The sequence below is a fragment of the Oncorhynchus masou genome, unplaced genomic scaffold (genome assembly GCF_036934945.1).
Source record: "Oncorhynchus masou masou isolate Uvic2021 unplaced genomic scaffold, UVic_Omas_1.1 unplaced_scaffold_2003, whole genome shotgun sequence".
Lineage (NCBI taxonomy): Eukaryota > Metazoa > Chordata > Actinopteri > Salmoniformes > Salmonidae > Oncorhynchus > Oncorhynchus masou.
Window position 1 is genome coordinate 1 of NW_027008493.1, and position 27,841 is coordinate 27,841.

Genomic DNA, 27,841 nt, shown 5'->3' on the forward strand with positions numbered 1-27,841 from the left:
AGTACATCTGTGGATCAGCAGGGCCTAGAGTGAGTAGTACATCTGTGGATCAGCAGGGCCTAGAGTGAGTAGTACATCTGTGGATCAGTAGGGCCTAGAGTGAGTAGTACATCTGTGGATCAGCAGGGCCTAGAGTGAGTAGTACATCTGTGGATCAGCAGGGCCTAGAGTGAGTAGTACATCTGTGGGTCAGTAGGGCCGAGAGTGAGTAGTACATCTGTGGATCAGTAGGGCCTAGAATGAGTAGTACATCTGTGGATCAGTAGGGCCGAGAGTGAGTAGTACATCTGTGGATCAGTAGGGCCTAGAGTGAGTAGTACATCTGTGGATCAGTAGGGCCTAGAGTGAGTAGTACATCTGTGGATCAGTAGGGCCGAGAGTGAGTAGTACATCGAACACAGAGTAGTACTTTGAACAGTCATCTAATCTTCCTAATCAACTGATTAACAATTCTCAAAATGATGTGTTTTTCAGGGTGCAGCAGGGATGCAGGATTTGAGTGCCGAGCTGGTAAGACTTTGTTCGTTCAAGTTCACACAACTCAGTGCCTGGCATTACACGTATGAGTGATAATCTGACCCTGTTGATTTATCCTGCTGCTGTTTAGTGCCCTGGTGCCTGTCCACCTGGGACACCTGGTCATCCCGGCCTCCCTGGGATGAAGGTGAGTCAATGGTCAAGGGTCAAGGGCCAAGGAGAGTGCATGCCCTCACTAGTGTATCATATGAAGTTATGTAATGGATAAACGTTCTCAGTGGTGTGCTAGGAAGGGCATTGGAACATAGCCAGTGGTGTATTGATAGCTTGGTCTCATAAGTTATCATATATTGTGCTAAAGGTAACCATAGCTGCTTCAACCTACAGCCTCACAGAAGTCATTAGTTTAAATCTATTCTATTGTCTTCACAGTTAGTATAATGATAGTCTAACAGTGATATGTGATAGAGATTGGGGAAGGTGTTTAAGCTTAATGTTCCTCTGTTTTCTAGGGTCACAAAGGAGTAAAGGGGGAAGGAGGAGAGCCTGGGAAACAAGGGCACAAGGTAAGGGCTTACATTTTATACACATTCAGAGAACTGAACAAAAACCTACATGGCATTAAAATGACTTGGTCCTTAACTAGGTTTAGTCTGTTTCTTGGAAAACCAGACCAGATGTTTCCATGACATAGAATACGCTTGGAGCTTTGTAGCTCCTCTGGTCTCATTGCTTCATGTGATGCGTCATGAGATCAGCTTTACATCTTGACTGACCAAGATATTCAGATTAGACATTACAAGAAATACTCTCACTGCTACTTATTAGCTGTCAGTATGCATCCAGTGACTGTGATCTGTGTGGTCAGGGCTGAGATCCGTCCAGCCTGTGATCCATCCAGTCAGCGCCTGAGATCCATGTGGTCAGGGCCTGTGGTCCATGTGGTCAGGGCTGAGATCCGTCCAGTCAGGGCCTGTGATCCATGTGGTCAGGGCTGAGATCCGTCCAGCCTGTGATCCATCCAGTCAGGGCCTGAGATCCATGTGGTCAGGGCTGAGATCCGTCCAGTCAGGGCCTGTGATCCATGTGGTCAGGGCTGAGATCCGTCCAGTCAGGGCCTGTGATCCATGTGGTCAGGGCTGAGATCCATGCGGTCAGGGCCTGTGATCCATGCAGTCAGGATCTCTACCTGCTATAGGATCTCTGCCTGCTATAGGATCTCTACCTGCTATAGGATCTCTGCCTGCTATAGGATCTCTACCTGCTATAGGATCTCAACCTGCTGTAGGATCTCTACCTGCTATAGGATCTCTGCCTGCTATAGGATCTCTACCTGCTATAGGATCTCTACATGCTATAGGATCTCTACATGCTATAGGATCTCTACCTGCTATAGGATCTCGACCTGTCTACATGCTATAGGATCTCTACCTGCTATAGGATCTCTACCTGCTATATGATCTCTACCTGCTATAGGATCTCTGCCTGCTATAGGATCTCTACCTGCTATAGGATCTCGACCTGTCTACATGCTATAGGATCTCTACCTGCTATAGGATCTCTACCTGCTATAGGATCTCTACATGCTATAGGATCTCTACCTGCTATAGGATCTCTACATGCTATAGGATCTCTACCTGCTATAGGATCTCTGCCTGCTATAGGATCTCTACATGCTATAGGATCTCTACCTGCTACAGGATCTCCACCTGTCTACATGCTATAGGATCTCTACCTGCTATAGGATCTCTGCCTGCTATAGGATCTCTACATGCTATAGGATCTCTACATGCTATAGGATCTCTACCTGTCTACATGCTATAGGATCTCTACTTGCTATAGGATCTCTACATGCTATAGGATCTCTACCTGCTATAGGATCTCTACCTGCTATATGATCTCTACCTGCTATAGGATCTCTGCCTGCTATAGGATCTCGACCTGTCTACATGCTATAGGATCTCTACCTGCTATAGGATCTCTACCTGGTATAGGATCTCTACATGCTATATGATCTCTACCTGCTATAGGATCTCTGCCTGCTATAGGATCTCTACATGCTATAGGATCTCTACCTGCTATAGGATCTCGACCTGTCTACATGCTATAGGATCTCTACCTGCTATAGGATCTCTACATGCTATAGGATATCTACCTGCTATAGGATCTCTACATGCTATAGGATCTCTACCTGCTATAGGATCTCTACCTGCTATAGGATCTCTACATGCTATAGGATCTCTACTTGCTATAGGATCTCTACATGCTATAGGATCTCTACCTGCTATAGGATCTCGACCTGTCTACATGCTATAGGATCTCTACCTGCTATAGGATCTCTACATGCTATAGGATCTCTACCTGCTATAGGATCTCTACCTGCTATAAACAATGCTACCGAATATAATGTTTACATACCCTACATTATTCATCTCATATGTATACGTATATACTGTACTCTATATCATCTACTGCATCTTTATGTAATACATGTATCACTAGCCACTTTAACTATGCCACTTTGTTTACATACTCATCTCATATGTATATACTGTACTCGATACCATCTACTGTATCTTGCCTATGCTGCTCTATACCATCACTCATTCATATATCTTTATGTACATATTCTTTATCCCCTTACACTTGTGTGTATAAGACAGTAGTTTTGGAATTGTTAGTTAGATTAGTTGTTGGTTATTACTGCATTGTCAGAACTAGAGCACAAGCATTTCGCTACACTCGCATTAACATCTGCTAACCATGTGTATGTGACAAATAAAATTTGATTTGATTATAGGATTTCTACCTGCTATAGGATCTCTACCTGCTATAGGATCTCTACCTGCTATGTTATCTCTACCTGCTATCGGATCTCTACCTGCTATGTTATCTCTACCTGCTATAGGATCTCTACCTGCTATAGGATCTCTACCTGCTATCGGATCTCTACCTGCTATGTTATCTCTACCTGCTATAGGATCTCTACCTGCTATAGGATCTCTACCTGCTATAGGATCTCTACCTGCTATAGGATTTCTACCTGCTATATGATCTCTACCTGCTATAGGATCTCTACCTGCTATAGGATCTCTACATGCTATAGGATCTCTACCTGCTATAGGATCTCTACCTGCTATAGGATTTCTACCTGCTATAGGATCTCTACATGCTATAGGATCTCTGCCTGCTATAGGATTTCTACCTGCTATAGGATCTCTACCTGCTATAGGATCTCTACCTGCTATAGGATCTCTACCTGCTATAGGATCTCTACCTGCTATAGGATCTCTACCTGCTATAGGATCTCTGCCTGCTATAGGATCTCTACCTGCTATAGGATCTCAACCTGCTGTAGGATCTCTACCTGCTATAGGATCTCTGCCTGCTATAGGATCTCTGCCTGCTATAGGATCTCTGCCTGCTATAGGATCTCTACCTGCTATAGGATCTCTACATGCTATAGGATCTCTACCTGCGATAGGATCTCTACATGCTATAGGATCTCTACATGCTATAGGATCTCTACCTGCTATAGGATCTCTGCCTGCTATAGGATCTCTACATGCTATAGGATCTCTACCTGCTATAGGATCTCGACCTGTCTACATGCTATAGGATCTCTACCTGCTATATGATCTCTACCTGCTATATGATCTCTACCTGCTATAGGATCTCTACCTGCTATAGGATCTCTACATGCTATAGGATCTCTACCTGCTATAGGATCTCTACATGCTATAGGATCTCTACATGCTATAGGATCTCTACCTGCTATAGGATCTCTGCCTGCTATAGGATCTCTACATGCTATAGGATCTCTACCTGCTATAGGATCTCGACCTGTCTACATGCTATAGGATCTCTACCTGCTATTGGATCTCTACCTGCTATATGATCTCTACCTGCTATAGGATCTCTGCCTGCTATAGGATCTCTACCTGCTATAGGATCTCGACCTGTCTACATGCTATAGGATCTCTACCTGCTATAGGATCTCTACCTGCTATAGGATCTCTACATGCTATAGGATCTCTACATGCTATAGGATCTCTACATGCTATAGGATCTCTACCTGCTATAGGATCTCTGCCTGCTATAGGATCTCTACATGCTATAGGATCTCTACCTGCTATAGGATCTCGACCTGTCTACATGCTATAGGTTCTCTACCTGCTATAGGATCTCTACCTGCTATATGATCTCTACCTGCTATAGGATCTCTGCCTGCTATAGGATCTCTACATGCTATAGGATCTCTACCTGCTACAGGATCTCCACCTGTCTACATGCTATAGGATCTCTACCTGCTATAGGATCTCTGCCTGCTATAGGATCTCTACATGCTATAGGATCTCCACATGCTATAGGATCTCTACCTGTCTACATGCTATATGATCTCTACCTGCTATAGGATCTCTGCCTGCTATAGGATCTCGACCTGTCTACATGCTATAGGATCTCTACCTGCTATAGGATCTCTACATGCTATATGATCTCTACCTGCTATAGGATCTCTGCCTGCTATAGGATCTCTACATGCTATAGGATCTCTACCTGCTATAGGATCTCGACCTGTCTACATGCTATAGGATCTCTACCTGCTATAGGATCTCTACCTGCTATAGGATCTCTACATGCTATAGGATCTCTACCTGCTATAGGATCTCTACCTGCTATAGGATCTCTACATGCTATAGGATCTCTACTTGCTATAGGATCTCTTCATGCTATAGGATCTCTACCTGCTATAGGATCTCGACCTGTCTACATGCTATAGGATCTCTACCTGCTATAGGATCTCTACATGCTATAGGATCTCTACCTGCTATAGGATCTCTACATGTTATAAACAATGCTACCTAATATAATGTATACATACCCTACATTATTCATCTCATATGTATACGTATATACTGTACTCTATATCATCTACTGCATCTTTATGTAATACATGTATCACTAGCCACTTTAAACAATGCTACCTAATATAATGTTTACATACCCTACATTATTCATCTCATATGTATACGTATATACTGTACTCTATATCATCTACTGCATCTTTATGTAATACATGTATCACTAGCCACTTTAACTATGCCACTTTGTTTACATACTCATCTCATATGTATATACTGTACTCGATACCATCTACTGTATCTTGCCTATGCTGCTCTATACCATCACTCATTCATATATCTTTATGTACATATTCTTTATCCCCTTACACTTGTGTGTATAAGACAGTAGTTTTGGAATTGTTAGTTAGATTAGTTGTTGGTTATTACTGCATTGTCAGAACTAGAGCACAAGCATTTCGCTACACTCGCATTAACATCTGCTAACCATGTGTATGTGACAACTAAATTTGATTTGATTATAGGATTTCTACCAGCTATAGGATCTCTACCTGCTATAGGATCTCTACCTGCTATAGGATTTCTACCTGCTATAGGATCTCTACATGCTATAGGATCTCTACCTGCTATAGGATCTCTACCTGCTATAGGATTTCTACCTGCTATAGGATTTCTAACTGCTATAGGATCTCTACATGCTATAGGATCTCTACCTGCTATAGGATCTCTACCTGCTATAGGATTTCTACCTGTTATAGGATCTCTACATGCTATAGGATCTCTACATGCTATAGGATCTCTACCTGCTATAGGATCTCTACCTGCTATAGGATCTCTACCTGCTATAGGATCTCTACATGCTATAGGATCTCTACCTGCTATTGGATCTCTACCTGCTATAGGATCTCTACCTGCTATAGGATCTCTACATGCTATAGGTTCTCGACCTGTCTACATGCTATAGGATCTCTACATGCTATAGGATCTCTACCTGCTATAGAAATCTCTGCCTGCTATAGGATCTCTACATGCTATAGGATCTCTACCTGCTATAGGATCTTGACCTGTCTACATGCTATAGGATCTCTACCTGCTATAGGATCTCTACCTGCTATATGATCTCTACCTGCTATAGGATCTCTACATACTATAGGATCTCTACATGCTATAGGATCTCTACATGCTATAGGATCTCTACCTGCTATAGGATCTCTACCTGCTATAGGATCTCTACATGCTATAGGATCTCTACCTGCTACAGGATCTCCACCTGTCTACATGCTATAGGATCTCTACCTGCTATAGGATCTCTGCCTGCTATAGGATCTCTACATGCTATAGGATCTCTACATGCTATAGGATCTCTACCTGTCTACATGCTATAGGATCTCTACTTGCTATAGGATCTCTACATGCTATAGGATCTCTACCTGCTATAGGATCTCTACCTGCTATAGGATCTCTACATGCTATATGATCTCTACCTGCTATAGGATCTCTGCCTGCTATAGGATCTCTACATGCTATAGGATCTCTACCTGCTATAGGATCTCGACCTGTCTACATGCTATAGGATCTCTACCTGCTATAGGATCTCTACCTGCTATAGGATCTCTACATGCTATAGGATCTCTACCAGCTATAGGATCTCTACATGCTATAGGATCTCTACCTGCTATAGGATCTCTACCTGCTATAGGATCTCTACATGCTATAGGATCTCTACTTGCTATAGGATCTCTACATGCTATAGGATCTCTACCTGCTATAGGATTTCTACCTGCTATAGGATCTCTACATGCTATAGGATCTCTACCTGCTATAGGATCTCTACCTGCTATAGGATCTCTACCTGCTATAGGATTTCTACCTGCTATAGGATTTCTACCTGCTATAGGATCTCTACCTGCTATAGGATCTCTACCTGCTATAGGATCTCTACATGCTATAGGATCTCTACCTGCTATAGGATCTCTACATGCTATAGGATCTCTACCTGCTATTGGATCTCTACCTGCTATAGGATCTCTACCTGCTATAGGATCTCTACATGCTATAGGATCTCGACCTGTCTACATGCTATAGGATCTCTACATGCTATAGGATCTCTACCTGCTATAGAAATCTCTGCCTGCTATAGGATCTCTACATGCTATAGGATCTCTACCTGCTATAGGATCTTGACCTGTCTACATGCTATAGGATCTCTACCTGCTATAGGATCTCTACCTGCTATATGATCTCTACCTGCTATAGGATCTCTACATGCTATAGGATCTCTACCTGCTATAGGATCTCTGCCTGCTATAGGATCTCTACATGCTATAGGATCTCTACATGCTATAGGATCTCTACCTGTCTACATGCTATAGGATCTCTACCTGCTATAGGATCTCTACATGCTATAGGATCTCTACCTGCTATAGGATCTCTACATGCTATATGATCTCTACCTGCTATAGGATCTCTGCCTGCTATAGGATCTCTACATGCTATAGGATCTCTACCTGCTATAGGATCTCGACCTGTCTACATGCTATAGGATCTCTACCTGCTATAGGATCTCTACCTGCTATAGGATCTCTACATGCTATAGGATCTCTACCAGCTATAGGATCTCTACATGCTATAGGATCTCTACCTGCTATAGGATCTCTACCTGCTATAGGATCTCTACATGCTATAGGATCTCTACTTGCTATAGGATCTCTACATGCTATAGGATCTCTACCTGCTATAGGATTTCTACCTGCTATAGGATCTCTACATGCTATAGGATCTCTACCTGCTATAGGATCTCTACCTGCTATAGGATCTCTACCTGCTATAGGATTTCTACCTGCTATAGGATTTCTACCTGCTATATGATCTCTACCTGCTATAGGATCTCTACCTGCTATAGGATCTCTACCTGCTATAGGATCTCTACCTGCTATAGGATCTCTACATGCTATAGGATCTCTACATGCTATAGGATCTCTACCTGCTATAGGATCTCTGCCTGCTATAGGATCTCTACATGCTATAGGATCTCTACCTGCTATAGGATCTCGACCTGTCTACATGCTATAGGATCTCTACCTGCTATAGGATCTCTACCTGCTATATGATCTCTACCTGCTATAGGATCTCTGCCTGCTATAGGATCTCTACCTGCTATAGGATCTCGACCTGTCTACATGCTATAGGATCTCTACATGCTATAGGATCTCTACATGCTATAGGATCTCTACCTGCTATAGGATCTCTGCCTGCTATAGGATCTCTACATGCTATAGGATCTCTACCTGCTATAGGATCTCGACCTGTCTACATGCTATAGGATCTCTACCTGCTATAGGATCTCCACCTGTCTACATGCTATAGGATCTCTACCTGCTATAGGATCTGTACCTGCTATATGATCTCTACCTGCTATAGGATCTCTGCCTGCTATAGGATCTCTACCTGCTATAGGATCTCGACCTGTCTACATGCTATAGGATCTCTACATGCTATAGGATCTCTACATGCTATAGGATCTCTACCTGCTATAGGATCTCTACCTGCTATATGATCTCTACCTGCTATAGGATCTCTGCCTGCTATAGGATCTCTACCTGCTATAGGATCTCGACCTGTCTACATGCTATAGGATCTCTACATGCTATAGGATCTCTACATGCTATAGGATCTCTACCTGCTATAGGATCTCTGCCTGCTATAGGATCTCTACATGCTATAGGATCTCTACCTGCTATAGGATCTCGACCTGTCTACATGCTATAGGATCTCTACCTGCTATAGGATCTCTACCTGCTATATGATCTCTACCTGCTATAGGATCTCTGCCTGCTATAGGATCTCTAACTGCTATAGGATCTCGACCTGTCTACATGCTATAGGATCTCTACCTGCTATAGGATCTCTACCTGCTATAGGATCTCTACATGCTATAGGATCTCTACATGCTATAGGATCTCTACATGCTATAGGATCTCTACCTGCTATAGGGTCTCTACCTGCTATAGGATCTCTACATGCTATAGGATCTCTACCTGCTATAGGATCTCTACATGCTATAGGATCTCTACATGCTATAGGATCTCTACCTGCTATAGGATCTCTGCCTGCTATAGGATCTCTACATGCTATAGGATCTCTACCTGCTATAGGATCTCGACCTGTCTACATGCTATAGGATCTCTACCTGCTATAGGATTTCTACCTGCTATAGGATCTCTACATGCTATAGGATCTCTACCTGCTATAGGATCTCTACATGCTATAGGATCTCTACTTGCTATAGGATCTCTACATGCTATAGGATCTCTACCTGCTATAGGATTTCTACCTGCTATAGGATCTCTACATGCTATAGGATCTCTACCTGCTATAAGATCTCTACCTGCTATAGGATCTCTACCTGCTATAGGATTTCTACCTGCTATAGGATTTCTACCTGCTATATGATCTCTACCTGCTATAGGATCTCTACCTGCTATAGGATCTCTACATGCTATAGGATCTCTACCTGCTATAGGATCTCTACATGCTATAGGATCTCTACATGCTATAGGATCTCTACCTGCTATAGGATCTCTGCCTGCTATAGGATCTCTACATGCTATAGGATCTCTACCTGCTATAGGATCTCGACCTGTCTACATGCTATAGGATCTCTACCTGCTATAGGATCTCTACCTGCTATATGATCTCTACCTGCTATAGGATCTCTGCCTGCTATAGGATCTCTACCTGCTATAGGATCTCGACCTGTCTACATGCTATAGGATCTCTACCTGCTATAGGATCTCTACCTGCTATAGGATCTCTACATGCTATAGGATCTCTACATGCTATAGGATCTCTACATGCTATAGGATCTCTACCTGCTATAGGATCTCTGCCTGCTATAGGATCTCTACATGCTATAGGATCTCTACCTGCTACAGGATCTCCACCTGTCTACATGCTATAGGATCTCTACCTGCTATAGGATCTCTGCCTGCTATAGGATCTCTACATGCTATAGGATCTCTACATGCTATAGGATCTCTACCTGTCTACATGCTATAGGATCTCTACTTGCTATAGGATCTCTACATGCTATAGGATCTCTACCTGCTATAGGATCTCTACCTGCTATATGATCTCTACCTGCTATAGGATCTCTGCCTGCTATAGGATCTCGACCTGTCTACATGCTATAGGATCTCTACCTGCTATAGGATCTCTACCTGCTATAGGATCTCTACATGCTATATGATCTCTACCTGCTATAGGATCTCTGCCTGCTATAGGATCTCTACATGCTATAGGATCTCTACCTGCTATAGGATCTTGACCTGTCTACATGCTATAGGATCTCTACCTGCTATAGGATCTCTACCTGCTATAGGATCTCTACCTGCTATAGGATCTCTACCTGCTATAGGATTTCTACCTGCTATATGATCTCTACCTGCTATAGGATCTCTACCTGCTATAGGATCTCTACATGCTATAGGATCTCTACCTGCTATAGGATCTCTACCTGCTATAGGATTTCTACCTGCTATAGGATCTCTACATGCTATAGGATCTCTGCCTGCTATAGGATTTCTACCTGCTATAGGATCTCTACCTGCTATAGGATCTCTACCTGCTATAGGATTTCTACCTGCTATAGGATCTCTACATGCTATAGGATTTCTACCTGCTATAGGATCTCTACCTGCTATAGGATCTCTACCTGCTATAGGATTTCTACCTGCTATAGGATCTCTACATGCTATAGGATCTCTACCTGCTATAGGATCTCTACATGCTATAGGATTTCTACCTGCTATAGGATCTCTACCTGCTATAGGATCTCTACCTGCTATAGGATTTCTACCTGCTATAGGATCTCTACATGCTATAGGATCTCTACCTGCTATAGGATCTCTACATGCTATAGGATCACTACATGCTATAGGATCTCTACCTGCTATAGGATTTCTACCTGCTATAGGATCTCTACCTGCTATAGGATCTCTACCTGCTATAGGATTTCTACCTGCTATAGGATTTCTACCTGCTATAGGATCTCTACCTGCTATAGGATCTCTACATGCTATAGGATCTCTACCTGCTATAGGATCTCTACCTGCTATAGGATCTCTACCTGCTATAGGATCTCTGCCTGCTATAGGATCTCTACCTGCTATAGGATCTCTGCCTGCTATAGGATCTCTACCTGCTATAGGATCTCTACCTGCTATAGGATCTCTACCTGCTGTAGGATCTCTACCTGCTATAGGATCTCTACCTGCTATAGGATCTCTACCTGCTATAGGATCTCTGCCTGCTATAGGATCTCTACCTGCTATAGGATCTCTGCCTGCTATAGGATCTCTACCTGCTATAGGATCTCTACATGCTATAGGATCTCTACATGCTATAGGATCTCTGCACAACATAAACCTCACACCTTTTCATTTTTTTGCCTCATTGCATTTAGAAAGGCTGTGAGTGATATGTTGCCTGAAAGTAATCTATTTCCATGCCTGCGTCGCCAATGACACCTCATTCCCTACATAGTGCTCTATTTATGAACACAGCCCTATGGGCCCTGGTCAAAAGTAGATCACTTTATAGGGATTAGGGTGTGATTTGGGACGCAGACCCATGTTAGTGATGCAGGGGTTATGGTTGATGTGGAATGCCATGCTAACACATCCACACTCAGCCCTGTAATGGTTCCATACATCCATATATAAGGAACTAAGTTCAGTTCTATACCCAAGTCACTTCATCACCTCGTGGCCTATAACTCCATTGACTGTCTGTCTGTCTGGATTCAAGACTCCATGTATCCATGGACTGTAAATGACTTTCTCCATGTATAGAATTCAGCCTTGCTTAGTGGCTCTATTGAAGGGTGTCTGGTGTAGAACATGCTTTTTACTCACAAGTCAAAGCGTGTAGTCTCTGACAGCTGACAGCACTCACACCTTTGGCAATGTGATCAGCAGTAGAGTCAATTTCATTGAAACGTGTGTCATGTATCTGAGTCAACAAGGCTGTAGGAACATTGGTTTAAAGCCCATGGGAGTTGTTTTGCGGCCATTAAAGTTGTTTTGAAACAGCTTACATTTGAAATCCATCTTTCTATCCTCCTATAAATGTACCTACTTATGTTTTAATGTCTCTGTCATACGCAGCTGTTCATCTTACTGATGTCTGCATGTTACCTCTCTCTCTCTCTAGGGTGAAGAGGGTGACCAGGGAACCACAGGGGACCTCGGATCCCAGGGCCCAACGGTTTGATACGCTCATTAACCTACCCTTAACAGATAATAGAACAGACTGTCTATAGTGATAATAGAACAGACTGTCTGTAGTGATAAAATAACAGACTGTCTGTAGTGATAATATAACAGACTGTCTGTAGTGGTAATAGAACAGACTGTCTGTTGTGATAATAGAACAGACTGTCTGTAGTGATAATAGAACAGACTGTCTGTAGTGATAATATAACAGACTGTCTGTAGTGATAATAGAACAGACTGTCTGTAGTGATAATAGAACAGACTGTCTGTAGTGATAATATAACAGACTGTCTGTAGTGATAATATAACAGACTGTCTGTAGTGATAATAGAACAGACTGTCTGTAGTGATAATAGAACAGACTGTCTGTAGTGGTAATATAACAGACTGTCTGTAGTGATAATAGAACAGACTGTCTGTAGTGATTAATAGAACAGACTGTCTAGTGATAATAGAACAGACTGTCTGTAGTGATATTATAACAGACTGTCTGTAGTGATAATAGAACAGACTGTCTGTAGTGATAATAGAACAGACTGTCTGTAGTGATAATAGAACAGACTCTCTGTAGTGATAATAGAACAGACTGTCTGTAGTGGTAATATAACAGACTGTCTGTAGTGATAATAGAACAGACTGTCTGTAGTGATAATAGAACAGACTGTCTAGTGATAATATAACAGGTTGTCTGTAGTGATAATAGAACAGACTGTCTGTAGTGATTAATAGAACAGACTGTCTAGTGATAATAGAACAGACTGTCTGTAGTGATAATAGAACAGACTGTCTGTAGTGATAATATAACAGACTGTCTGTAGTGATAATAGAACAGACTGTCTGTAGTGATAATAGAACAGACTGTCTGTAGTGATAATAGAACAGACTGTCTGTAGCGATAATATAACAGACTGTCTGTAGTGATAATATAACAGACTGTCTGTAGTGATAATAGAACAGACTGTCTGTAGTGATAATAGAACAGACCGTCTGTAGTGATAATAGAACAGACTGTCTGTAGCGATAATAGAACAGACTGTCTGTAGTGATAATATAACAGACTGTTTGTAGTGATAATAGAACAGACTGTGTAGTGATAATATAACATACTGTCTGTAGTGATAATAGAACAGACTGTCTGTAGTGATAATATAACAGACTGTCTGTAGTGATATTATAACAGACTGTCTATAGTGATAATAGAACAGACTGTCTATAGTGATAATAGAACAGACTGTCTGTAGTGATAATATAACAGACTGTCTGTATTGATAATAGAACAGACTGTCTGTAGTGATAATAGAACAGACTGTCTGTAGTGATAATAGAACAGACTGTCTATGGTGACAGTTTGTGACAGTTTGTCTTTCTGCTGTTGTGTGATTCCAGGGTCCTCAGGGAATCAGAGGCTCCACTGGAATGATGGGGCCCAAAGGTGGACTGGTAAGAGTCACTCTTTGAAGTGAATTGTATTTCAATCCTCTCTGTCATCTTAATGCTAATATACCCCTGGTGTTGTGACAGGGAGCACGAGGACATGATGGAGATCCAGGTCCCCAGGGTGTTGAAGGAGCCACTGTAAGTATTCTCCCATAATCCCCTTCTCCTGTTCATTATGATTTCACTAATGTTAGACCTCTGGAAAGGTGAGTGTTTCAGGAATACGGCACTGTTCACATGACATTATGTGTTGTGTTCTCAATGAAGGACATGATTAAACATCTGTAAAAAGGTTTTGTCTTACAATATGATGATGCTGTCTCTTGTTAGGGTGACCAAGGCCAGAGGGGCGTGATGGGAGAGTCTGGTCCTAAAGGTGATGAGGTGGGTTTCAGAGTAAAACATGCACCTACCATGGTTTCACATGGACAAATTGATTCTTGTCTTTAGTCACTGTCTGGGGTGGTGGTGATGGTGTAATGCTGATGCCCTGATTGGTTCTTTATCCTATTGTGTTGTTATCTAGGGATCTCAAGGTGGAAGAGGAATCACAGGTCTTCCTGGGCCCAAGGGAAAGGGTGTAAGTATTACTGTGACTATTGTATCACAGCATAAACAATCAGTCTTGGTGGTGGAAAATGTAAAGCATATCCTGTCTGTTGTGTATTCTTAGACTCTTAGAATCATTTAAGACACAGAACCATTCATAGAACCTTCTTGGAACATTAACACTTGTCATGGAATAATTGTCGTGGTTCTTTGTTCATGTCTAGGGTTTGTCAGGAGTGGATGGCCGTGAAGGTATTCCTGGATTGCCAGGTGGAAAGGTATGGACAGGACCTACTGTAAGATGTTTAGATGCATCGTTCTAGTTCTGCTGTGCCCTCTCATAGGTCTACAGTGATTCTTTTCTGCAGCGATTTCTATTGGCTTGGCAATGGAGATCACAGCATTCTGAAAAGTCTACTATAAAATGGGATTCATACTGTTTGAACAGAGGAATCAGCAGGAGTTGTCAAATCAAGTTAGGATTATAACTGTGATGTCAAAAATTCATCTTAACTCACATAACTCTCTTTCTCCACAGGGCACCATTGGCAAGGCTGGGTCTCCAGGGGAGGTGGGGCTTCAGGGACTTCCTGTAAGTATGACCTTTGACCTCACACTAACATGTGTTCTGATTGGTTGCGCCTGTGTAATCCTCCTCAGCCTCCCATATTGTAATCCTGATGTGAAATAACATAATAATTATAACATGAGATAATTGTTTCTGATTGACAACCACCATTGTGTAGGTTCTTTTGTTTTACGAGATTTTGAGATTTTCATGTTTTCAACAACATCTTTGAAATGGATAATACATGGATGAGTGGTTTGGTCAAATGTATTCTAGGTATTTACATGATAATTCTCTTTACTCTAGATTGATTTTGATTGGCAATGTTGTGTTTCCTCTCTAGGGATTACCTGGTTCTCCTGGCTCTAAAGGAACTGGTGGAGAGAAGGTAGGCATCATAGAGATCCTATTAAAATAGTATTCTAATTCCTAATTCACCCACAATGCACCACTTACATCAATTCATCTACAGCCAATGGGCATTAATTACTCTGTGCCATAAACTCAACCCTTTTGACAAATAGAGCTAATCTATGTCACTGAGGAGCTGCAGCTGGATAAGAGCATGGGTACTGACCTACAGTGAGGGGAAAAAGTATTTGATCCCCTGCTGATTTTGTATGTTTGCCCACTAATACAGAAATGATCAGTCTATAATTTTAATGGTAGGTTTATTTGAACAGTGAGAGACAGAATAACAACAAAAAATCCAGAAAAACACATGTCAAAAATGTTATAAATTGATTTGCATTTTAATGAGGGAAATAATTATTTGACCCCTCCAAAACATGACTTGGTACTTGGTGGCAAAACCCTTGTCGGCAATCACAGAGGTCAGATGTTTCTTGTAGTTGGCCACCAGATTTGCACACATCTCAGGGGTGAGTTTGTCCTACTCCTCTTTGCAGATCTTCTCCAAGTCATTAAGATTTCAAGGCTGACGTTTGGCAACTCGAACCTTCAACTCCCTCCACAGATTTTCTATGGGATTAAGGTCTGGAGACTGGCTAGGCCACTCCAGGACCTTAATGTGCTTCTTCTTGAGCCACTCCTTTGTTGCCTTGGCCATGTGTTTTGGGTCATTGTCATGCTGGAATACCCATCCACGACCCATTTTCAATGCCCTGGCTGAGGGAAGGAGGTTCTCACCCAAGATTTGACGGTACATGGCCCTGTCCATCGTCCCTTTGATGCGGTGATGTTGTCCTGTCCCCTTAGCAGAAAAACACCCCCAAAGCATAATGTTTCCACCTCCATGTTTGACGGTGGGGATGATGTTCTTGGGGTCATAGGCAGCATTCCTCCTCCTCCAAACATGGCGAGTTGAGTAATGGCAAAGAGCTCCATTTTGGTTTCATCTGACCACAACAACTTCCGGCGCCGACAGAGATGGCCGCCTCGCTTTGCGTTTCTAGGAAACTATGCAGTTTTTTGTTTTTTTTTACGTGTTATTTCTTACATTAGTACCCCAGGTCATCTTAGGTTTCATTACATACAGTCGAGAAGAACTACTGAATATAAGAGCAGCGTCAACTCACCATCAGTACGACCAAGAATATGACTTTCACGAAGCGGATCCTGTGTTCTGCCTTTCACCCAGGACAACGGAATGGATCCCAGCCGGCGACCCAAAAAAATGACTTCGTAAAAGAGGGAAATGAAGCGGTCTTCTGGTCAGACTCCGGAGACGGGCACATCGTGCACCACTCCCTAGCATTCTTCTCGCCAATGTCCAGTCTCTTGACAACAAGGTTGATGAAATCCGAGCAAGGGTAGCATTCCAGAGGGACATCAGAGACTGTAACGTTCTTTGCTTCACGGAAACATGGCTCACTGGAGAGACGCTATCGGAGTCGGTGCAGCCAGCTGGTTCCTCCACGCATGGCGCCGACAGAAACAAACATCTTTCTGGTAAGAAGAGGGGCGGGGACGTATGCCTTATGGCTAACGAGACGTGGTGTGGCCACAACAACATACAGGAACTCAAGTCCTTCTGTTCACCTGATTTAGAATTCCTCACAATCAAATGTAGACCGCATTATCTACCAAGGGAATTCTCTTCGATTATAATCACAGCCGTATATATTCCCCCCCAAGCAGACACATCGATGGCTCTGAACGAACTTTATTTGACCCTTTGCAAATTGGAATCCATACATCCTGAGGCTGCATTCATTGTAGCTGGGGATTTTAACAAGGCTAATCTGAAAACAAGACTCCCTAAATTGTATCAGCATATCGATTGCGCAACCAGGGCTGGCAAAACCTTGGATCATTGCTATTCTAACTTCCGCGACGCATATAAGGCCCTGCACCGCCCTCCTTTCGGAAAAGCTGACCACGGCTCCATTTTGTTGATCCCTGCCTACAGACAGAAACTAAAACAAGAAGCTCCCACGCTGAGGTCTGTCCAACACTGGTCCGACCAATCTGATTCCACACTCCAAGACTGCTTCCATCACGTGGACTGGGATATGTTTCGTATTGCGTCAGACAACAACATTGACGAATACGCTGATTCGGTGTGCGAGTTCATTAGAACGTGCGTTGAAGATGTCGTTCCCATAGCAACGATTAAAACATTCCCAAACCAGAAACCGTGGATTGATGGCAGCATTTGCGTAAAACTGAAAGCGCGAACCACTGTTTTTAACCAGGGCAAGGTGACTGGAAACATGACCGAATACAAACAGTGTAGCTATTCCCTCCGCAAGGCAATCAAACAAGCTAAGTGTCAGTATAGAGACAAAGTAGAATCTCCACACAAACAATGCTACCTAATGTAATGTTTACATACCCTACATCGTTCATCTCATATGTATACGTATATACTGTACTCTATCATCTACTGCATCCTTATGTAATACATGTATCACTAGCCACTTTAACTATGCCACTTTGTTTACATACTCATCTCATATGTATATACTGTACTCAATACCATCTACTGTATCTTGCCTATGCCGCTCTGTACATCACTCATTCATATATCTTTATGTACATATTCTTTATCCCCCTACACTTGTGTGTATAAGACAGTAGTTTTGGAATTGTCAGTTAGATTACTTGTTGGTTATTACTGCATTGTCGGAACTAGAAGCACAAGCATTTCGCTACACTCGCATTAACATCTGCTAACCATGTGTATGTGACAAATAACATTTGATTTGATTTGATTTGACACTTTCACACAGTTGTCCTCGGAATCATTCAGATGTTCATTGGCAAACTTCAGACGGGCATGTACATGTGCTTTCTTGAGCAGGGGGACCTTGCGGGTGCTGCAGGATTTCAGTCCTTCACGGCATAGTGTGTTAACAATTGTTTTCTTGGGGACTATGGTCTCAGCTGCCTTGAGATCATTGACAAGTGTAGTTCTGGGCTGATTCCTCACTGTTCTGATGATCATTGCAACTCCACGAGGTGAGATCTTGCATGGAGCCCCAGGCCAAGGGAGATTGACAGTTCTTTTGTGTTTCTTCCATTTGCGAATAATCACACCAACTGTTGTCACCTTCTCACCAAGCTGCTTGGCGATGGTCTTGTAGCCCATTCTAGCCTTGTGTAGGTCTACAATCTTGTCCCTGACATCCTTGGAGAGCTCTTTGGTCTTGGCCATGGTGGAGAGTTCGGAATCTGATTGATTGATTGCTTCTGTGGACAGGTGTCTGTTATGCAGGTAACAAAATGAGATGAGGAGCACTCCCTTTAAGACTGTGCTCCTAATCTCAGCTCGTTACCTGTATGAAAGACATCTGGGAGACAGAAATCTTTCTGATTGAGAGGGGGTCAAATACTTATTTCCCTCATTAAAATGCAAATCAATTTATAGCATATTTGACATGCGTTTTTCTGGATTTTTGATGTTGTTATTCTGTCTCTCACTGTTCAAATAAAGCTCCCATTACAATTATAGATGGATCATTTCTTTGTTAGTGGGCAAACGTACAAAATCAGCAGGGGATCAAATACTTTTTTCCCTCACTGTAACTGTCCTGACCTAACCTGACCTGACCTGACCTGACTGTCCTGACACTGACCTGACCTGACCTGACCTGACCTGACTGTCCTGACACTGACCTGACACTGTCCTGACACTGACCTGACCTGACCTGACTGTCCTGACACTGACCTGACACTGTCCTGACACTGTCCTGACACTGACCTGACCTGACCTGACCTGACTGTCCTGACACTGACCTGACACTGTCCTGACACTGACCTGACCTGACCTGACCTGACTGTCCTGACACTGACCTGACTGTCCTGACACTGACCTGACACTGACCTTACTGTCCTGACCTGACCTGACCTGACCTAACCTGACCTGACCTGACCTGACCTGACCTGACTGTCCTGACACTGACCTGACTGTCCTGACACTGACCTGACTGTCCTGACACTGACCTGACCTGACCTGACCTGACCTGACTGACCTGACACTGACCTGACCTGACCTGACCTGACCTGACACTGACCTTACTGTCCTGACACTGACCTGACCTGACCTGACCTGACCTGACTGTCCTGACACTGACCTGACTGTCCTGACACTGACCTGACCTGTCCTGACACTGACCTGACTGTCCTGACACTGACCTGACCTGACCTGACCTGACCTGACTGTCCTGACACTGACCTGACCTGACCTGACCTGACCTGACTGTCCTGACACTGACCTGACCTGACTGTCCTGACACTGACCTGACCTGACCTGACCTGACCTGACCTGACCTGACCTGACTGTCCTGACACTGACCTGACCTGACCTGACCTGACCTGACCTGACCTGACCTGACACTGACCTGACCTGACTGTCCTGACACTGACCTGACCTGTCCTGACACTGACCTGACCTGACTGTCCTGACACTGACCTGACCTGACCTGACCTGACCTGACCTGACCTGACCTGACCTGACTGTCCTGACACTGACCTGACTGTCCTGACACTGACCTGACCTGACCTGACCTGACCTGACCTGACCTGACTGTCCTGACACTGACCTGACTGTCCTGACACTGACCTGACCTGACCTGACCTGACCTGACACTGACCTGACTGTCCTGACACTGACCTGACCTGACCTGACCTGACTGTCCTGACACTGACCTGACTGTCCTGACACTGACCTGACCTGTCCTGACACTGACCTGACCTGACCTGACCTGACTGTCCTGACACTGACCTGACTGTCCTGACACTGACCTGACCTGACCTGACACTGACCTGACCTGTCCTGACACTGACCTGACCTGTCCTGACACTGACCTGACCTGTCCTGACACTGACCTGACCTGACCTGACTGTCCTGACACTGACCTGACCTGTCCTGACACTGACCTGACCTGACCTGACCTGACTTTCCTGACACTGACCTGACCTGACCTGACCTGACTGTCCTGACACTGACCTGACTGTCCTGACACTGACCTGACCTGACTGTCCTGACACTGACCTGACCTGACCTGACTGTCCTGACACTGACCTGACCTGACCTGACCTGACCTGACCTGACCTGACTGTCCTGACACTGACCTGACTGTCCTGACACTGACCTGACCTGACTGTCCTGACACTGACCTGACCTGACCTGACCTGACACTGACCTGACCTGACTGTCCTGACACTGACCTGACCTGACCTGACCTGACCTGACCTGACCTGACTGTCCTGACACTGACCTGACCTGACCTGACCTGACTGTCCTGACACTGTCCTGACACTGACCTGACCTGACCTGACACTGACCTGACCTGACCTGACCTGACCTGACCTGTCCTGACACTGACCTGACTGTCCTGACACTGACCTGACCTGACCTGACCTGACCTGACCTGACCTGACCTGACCTGACTGTCCTGACACTGACCTGACTGTCCTGACACTGACCTGACCTGACCTGACACTGACCTGACCTGACCTGACCTGACCTGACACTGACCTTACTGTCCTGACACTGACCTGACTGTCCTGACACTGACCTGACCTGTCCTGACACTGACCTGACTGTCCTGACACTGACCAGACTGTCCTGACACTGACCTGACACTGACCTGACACTGACCTGACCTGACCTGACACTGACCTGACCTGACCTGACACTGACCTGACCTGACCTGACCTGACACTGACCTGACTGTCCTGACACTGACCAGACTGTCCTGACACTGACCTGACCTGACCTGACCTGACTGTCCTGACACTGACCTGACTGACCTGACTGTCCTGACACTGACCTGACCTGACACTGACCTGACTGTCCTGACACTGACCTGACCTGACTGTCCTGACACTGACCTGACTGACCTGACTGTCCTGACACTGACCTGACCTGACCTGACCTGACTGTCCTGACACTGACCTGACCTGACCTGACTGTTCTGACACTGACCTGACCTGACCTGACCTGACTGTCCTGACACTGACCTGACTGACCTGACCCTGACCTGACCTGACCTGACCTGACCTGACTGTCCTGACACTGACCTGACCTGACCTGACCTGACTGTCCTGACACTGACCTGACTGTCCTGACACTGACCTGACCTGACCTGACCTGACCTGACCTGACTGTCCTGACACTGACCTGACCTGACCTGACCTGACTGTCCTGACACTGACCTGACTGTCCTGACACTGACCTGACCTGACCTGACACTGACCTGACCTGACCTGACCTGACCTGACCTGACCTGACCTGACCTGACTGTCCTGACACTGACCTGACCTGACCTGACCTGACTGTCCTGACACTGACCTGACTGTCCTGACACTGACCTGACCTGACCTGACCTGACCTGTCCTGACACTGACCTGACTGTCCTGACACTGACCTGACCTGACCTGACCTGACCTGACTGTCCTGACACTGACCTGACTGTCCTGACACTGTCCTGACACTGACCTGACCTGACCTGACCTGACACTGACCTGACCTGACCTGACCTGACCTGACACTGACCTTACTGTCCTGACACTGACCTGACTGTCCTGACACTGACCTGACTGTCCTGACACTGACCTGACCTGACACTGACCTTACTGTCCTGACACTGACCTGACTGTCCTGACACTGACCTGACCTGACCTGACCTGACCTGACTGTCCTGACACTGACCTGACTGTCCTGACACTGTCCTGACACTGACCTGACCTGACCTGACCTGACACTGACCTGACCTGACCTGACCTGACCTGACACTGACCTTACTGTCCTGACACTGACCTGACTGTCCTGACACTGACCTGACTGTCCTGACACTGACCTGACCTGACACTGCCCTGACTGTCCTGACACTGACCTGACTGTCCTGACACTGACCTGACACTGACCTGACTGTCCTGACACTGACCTGACACTGACCTGACACTGACCTGACACTGACCTGACTGTCCTGACACTGTCCTGACACTGACCTGACACTGACCTGACTGTCCTGACACTGACCTGACTGTCCTGACACTGACCTGACTGACCTGACACTGACCTGACCTGACCTGACTGTCCTGACACTGACCTGACCTGACCTGACCTGACCTGACTGTCCTGACACTGACCTGACTGTCCTGACACTGACCTGACCTGACCTGACTGTCCTGACACTGACCTGACCTGACCTGACTGTTCTGACACTGACCTGACCTGACCTGACCTGACTGTCCTGACACTGACCTGACTGACCTGACCCTGACCTGACCTGACCTGACCTGACCTGACTGTCCTGACACTGACCTGACCTGACCTGACCTGACTGTCCTGACACTGACCTGACTGTCCTGACACTGACACTGACCTGACCTGACCTGACCTGACCTGACCTGACCTGACTGTCCTGACACTGACCTGACCTGACCTGACCTGACTGTCCTGACACTGACCTGACTGTCCTGACACTGACCTGACTGTCCTGACACTGACCTGACCTGACCTGACCTGACTGTCCTGACACTGACCTGACCTGACCTGACCTGACTGTCCTGACACTGACCTGACCTGACCTGACCTGACCTGACTGTCCTGACACTGACCTGACCTGACCTGACCTGACTGTCCTGACACTGACCTGACTGTCCTGACACTGACCTGACCTGACCTGACCTGACTGTCCTGACACTGACCAGACTGTCCTGACACTGACCTGACTGTCCTGACACTGACCTGACTGTCCTGACACTGACCTGACTGTCCTGACACTGACCTGACCTGACACTGACCTGACTGTCCTGACACTGACCTGACTGTCCTGACACTGACCTGACCTGACACTGACCTGACCTGACCTGACACTGACCTGACTGTCCTGACACTGACCAGACTGTCCTGACACTGACCAGACTGTCCTGACACTGACCTGACTGTCCTGACACTGACCTGACCTGACACTGACCTGACTGTCCTGACACTGACCTGACTGTCCTGACACTGACCTGACTGTCCTGACACTGACCTGACCTGACTGTCCTGACACTGACCTGACACTGACCTGACTGTCCTGACACTGACCTGACTGTCCTGACACTGACCTGACCTGACTGTCCTGACACTGACCTGACTGTCCTGACACTGACCTGACTGTCCTGACACTGACCTGACTGTCCTGACACTGACCTGACCTGACTGACCTGACACTGACCAGACTGTCCTGACACTGACCAGACTGTCCTGACACTGACCTGACTGTCCTGACACTGACCTGACTGTCCTGACACTGACCTGACTGTCCTGACACTGACCTGACCTGACTGTCCTGACACTGACCTGACACTTACCTGACTGTCCTGACACTGACCTGACTGTCCTGACACTGACCTGACCTGACTGACCTGACACTGACCAGACTGTCCTGACACTGACCAGACTGTCCTGACACTGACCTGACTGTCCTGACACTGACCTGACTGTCCTGACACTGACCTGACTGTCCTGACACTGACCTGACTGTCCTGACACTGACCTGACCTGACTGACCTGACACTGACCAGACTGTCCTGACACTGACCAGACTGTCCTGACACTGACCTGACTGTCCTGACACTGACCTGACTGTCCTGACACTGACCTGACCTGACTGTCCTGACACTGACCTGACTGTCCTGACACTGACCTGACCTGACTGTCCTGACACTGACCTGACCTGACTGTCCTGACACTGACCTGACTGTCCTGACACTGACCTGACTGTCCTGACACTGACCTGACTGTCCTGACACTGACCTGACTGTCCTGACACTGACCTGACCTGACTGTCCTGACACTGACCAGACTGTCCTGACACTGACCTGACCTGACTGTCCTGACACTGACCTGACCTGACTGTCCTGACACTGACCTGACTGTCCTGACACTGACCTGACTGTCCTGACACTGACCTGACTGTCCTGACACTGACCTGACTGTCCTGACACTGACCTGACTGTCCTGACACTGACCTGACCTGACTGTCCTGACACTGACCTGACTGTCCTGACACTGACCTGACTGTCCTGACCCTGACCTGACTGTCCTGACACTGACCTGACTGTCCTGACACTGACCTGACCTGACTGTCCTGACACTGACCAGACTGTCCTGACACTGACCTGACCTGACTGTCCTGACACTGACCTGACCTGACCTGACCTGACTGTCCTGACACTGACCTGACCTGACCTGACCTGACCTGACTGTCCTGACACTGACCTGACCTGACACTGACCTGACACTGACCTGACTGTCCTGACACTGACCTGACTGTCCTGACACTGACCTGACTGTCCTGACACTGACCTGACCTGACTGTCCTGACACTGACCTGACTGTCCTGACACTGACCTGACTGTCCTGACACTGACCTGACCTGACTGACCTGACACTGACCAGACTGTCCTGACACTGACCAGACTGTCCTGACACTGACCAGACTGTCCTGACACTGACCTGACTGTCCTGACACTGACCTGACCTGACTGACCTGACACTGACCTGACTGTCCTGACCTGACCTGACTGTCCTGACACTGACCTGACTGTCCTGACACTGACCTGACTGTCCTGACACTGACCTGACCTGACTGACCTGACACTGACCAGACTGTCCTGACACTGACCAGACTGTCCTGACACTGACCTGACTGTCCTGACACTGACCTGACTGTCCTGACACTGACCTGACTGTCCTGACACTGACCTGACCTGACTGTCCTGACACTGACCTGACCTGACTGTCCTGACACTGACCTGACCAGACTGTCCTGACACTGACCTGACCAGACTGTCCTGACACTGACCTGACCAGACTGTCCTGACACTGACCTGACCTGACTGTCCTGACACTGACCTGACTGTCCTGACACTGACCTGACCTGACTGTCCTGACACTGACCTGACTGTCCTGACACTGACCTGACCTGACCTGACTGTCCTGACACTGACCTGACTGACCTGACACTGACCTGACTGTCCTGACACTGACACTGACCTGACTGTCCTGACACTGACCTGACTGTCCTGACCTGACACTGACCTGACTGTCCTGACCCTGACCTGACTGTCCTGACACTGACCTGACTGTCCTGACACTGACCTGACTGTCCTGACACTGACCTGACCTGACTGTCCTGACTGTCCTGACACTGACCTGACTGTCCTGACACTGACCTGACTGTCCTGACACTGACCTGACTGTCCTGACACTGACCTGACCTGACCTGACTGTCCTGACACTGACCTGACTGACCTGACACTGACCTGACTGTCCTGACACTGACCTGACCTGACTGTCCTGACACTGACCTGACTGTCCTGACACTGACCTGACTGTCCTGACACTGACCTGACCTGACTGTCCTGACACTGACCTGACTGTCCTGACACTGACCTGACTGTCCTGACACTGACCTGACCTGACCTGACCTGACCTGACTGTCCTGACACTGACCTGACCTGACCTGACCTGACCTGACTGTCCTGACACTGACCTGACCTGACACTGACCTGACACTGACCTGACTGTCCTGACACTGACCTGACCTGACTGTCCTGACACTGACCTGACTGTCCTGACACTGACCTGACCTGACTGACCTGACACTGACCTGACCTGACTGTCCTGACACTGACCTGACCTGACTGTCCTGACTGTCCTGACACTGACCTGACTGTCCTGACACTGACCTGACTGTCCTGACACTGACCTGACTGTCCTGACACTGACCTGACCTGACCTGACTGTCCTGACACTGACCTGACTGACCTGACACTGACCTGACTGTCCTGACACTGACCTGACCTGACTGTCCTGACACTGACCTGACTGTCCTGACACTGACCTGACTGTCCTGACACTGACCTGACCTGACTGTCCTGACACTGACCTGACTGTCCTGACACTGACCTGACTGTCCTGACACTGACCTGACCTGACCTGACCTGACCTGACCTGACTGTCCTGACACTGACCTGACCTGACCTGACCTGACCTGACCTGACCTGACTGTCCTGACACTGACCTGACCTGACACTGACCTGACACTGACCTGACTGTCCTGACACTGACCTGACCTGACTGACCTGACACTGACCAGACTGTCCTGACACTGACCAGACTGACACTGACCTGACTGTCCTGACACTGACCTGACCTGACTGACCTGACACTGACCTGACTGTCCTGACCTGACCTGACTGTCCTGACACTGACCTGACTGTCCTGACACTGACCTGACTGTCCTGACACTGACCTGACTGTCCTGACACTGACCAGACTGTCCTGACACTGACCTGACTGACCTGACACTGACCAGACTGTCCTGACACTGACCTGACTGTCCTGACACTGACCTGACTGTCCTGACACTGACCTGACCTGACTGTCCTGACACTGACCAGACTGTCCTGACACTGACCAGACTGTCCTGACACTGACCTGACTGTCCTGACACTGACCTGACTGTCCTGACACTGACCTGACCTGACTGTCCTGACATTGACCAGACTGTCCTGACACTGACCTGACCTGACTGACCTGACACTGACCTGACTGTCCTGACCTGACCTGACTGTCCTGACACTGACCTGACTGTCCTGACACTGACCTGACTGTCCTGACACTGACCTGACTGTCCTGACACTGACCTGACCTGACTGACCTGACACTGACCAGACTGTCCTGACACTGACCAGACTGTCCTGACACTGACCAGACTGTCCTGACACTGACCTGACTGTCCTGACACTGACCTGACTGTCCTGACACTGACCTGACCTGACTGTCCTGACATTGACCTGACTGTCCTGACACTGACCTGACCTGACTGTCCTGACACTGACCAGACTGACCTGACACTGACCTGACCTGACTGTCCTGACACTGACCTGACTGTCCTGACCCTGACCTGACTGTCCTGACACTGACCTGACTGTCCTGACACTGACCTGACCTGACCTGACTGTCCTGACACTGACCTGACTGTCCTGACACTGACCTGACCTGACCTGACTGTCCTGACACTGACCTGACTGACCTGACACTGACCTGACTGTCCTGACACTGACACTGACCTGACTGTCCTGACCTGACACTGACCTGACTGTCCTGACCCTGACCTGACTGTCCTGACACTGACCTGACTGTCCTGACACTGACCTGACTGTCCTGACACTGACCTGACCTGACTGTCCTGACACTGACCTGA

At 46.6% G+C, this 27,841-nt stretch overlaps 1 protein-coding gene across 1 annotated transcript in view; it reads left to right on the top strand.

The window, feature by feature from the left end:
- The first annotated feature begins 480 nt into the window (after positions 1-480).
- Positions 481-27,841, top strand: part of LOC135532744 (collagen alpha-1(IX) chain-like) — a 53,247-nt gene continuing 25,886 nt past the window's right edge. The window contains exons 1-11 of the mRNA XM_064960190.1: positions 481-510; positions 608-664; positions 990-1,043; positions 12,552-12,605; positions 14,000-14,053; positions 14,135-14,188; positions 14,381-14,434; positions 14,577-14,630; positions 14,824-14,877; positions 15,138-15,191; positions 15,511-15,555. Of these exons, the coding sequence (XP_064816262.1) occupies positions 487-510; positions 608-664; positions 990-1,043; positions 12,552-12,605; positions 14,000-14,053; positions 14,135-14,188; positions 14,381-14,434; positions 14,577-14,630; positions 14,824-14,877; positions 15,138-15,191; positions 15,511-15,555 (558 nt within the window). The 5' untranslated portion in view covers positions 481-486. The remainder of the gene's footprint in view (positions 511-607; positions 665-989; positions 1,044-12,551; positions 12,606-13,999; positions 14,054-14,134; positions 14,189-14,380; positions 14,435-14,576; positions 14,631-14,823; positions 14,878-15,137; positions 15,192-15,510; positions 15,556-27,841) is intronic.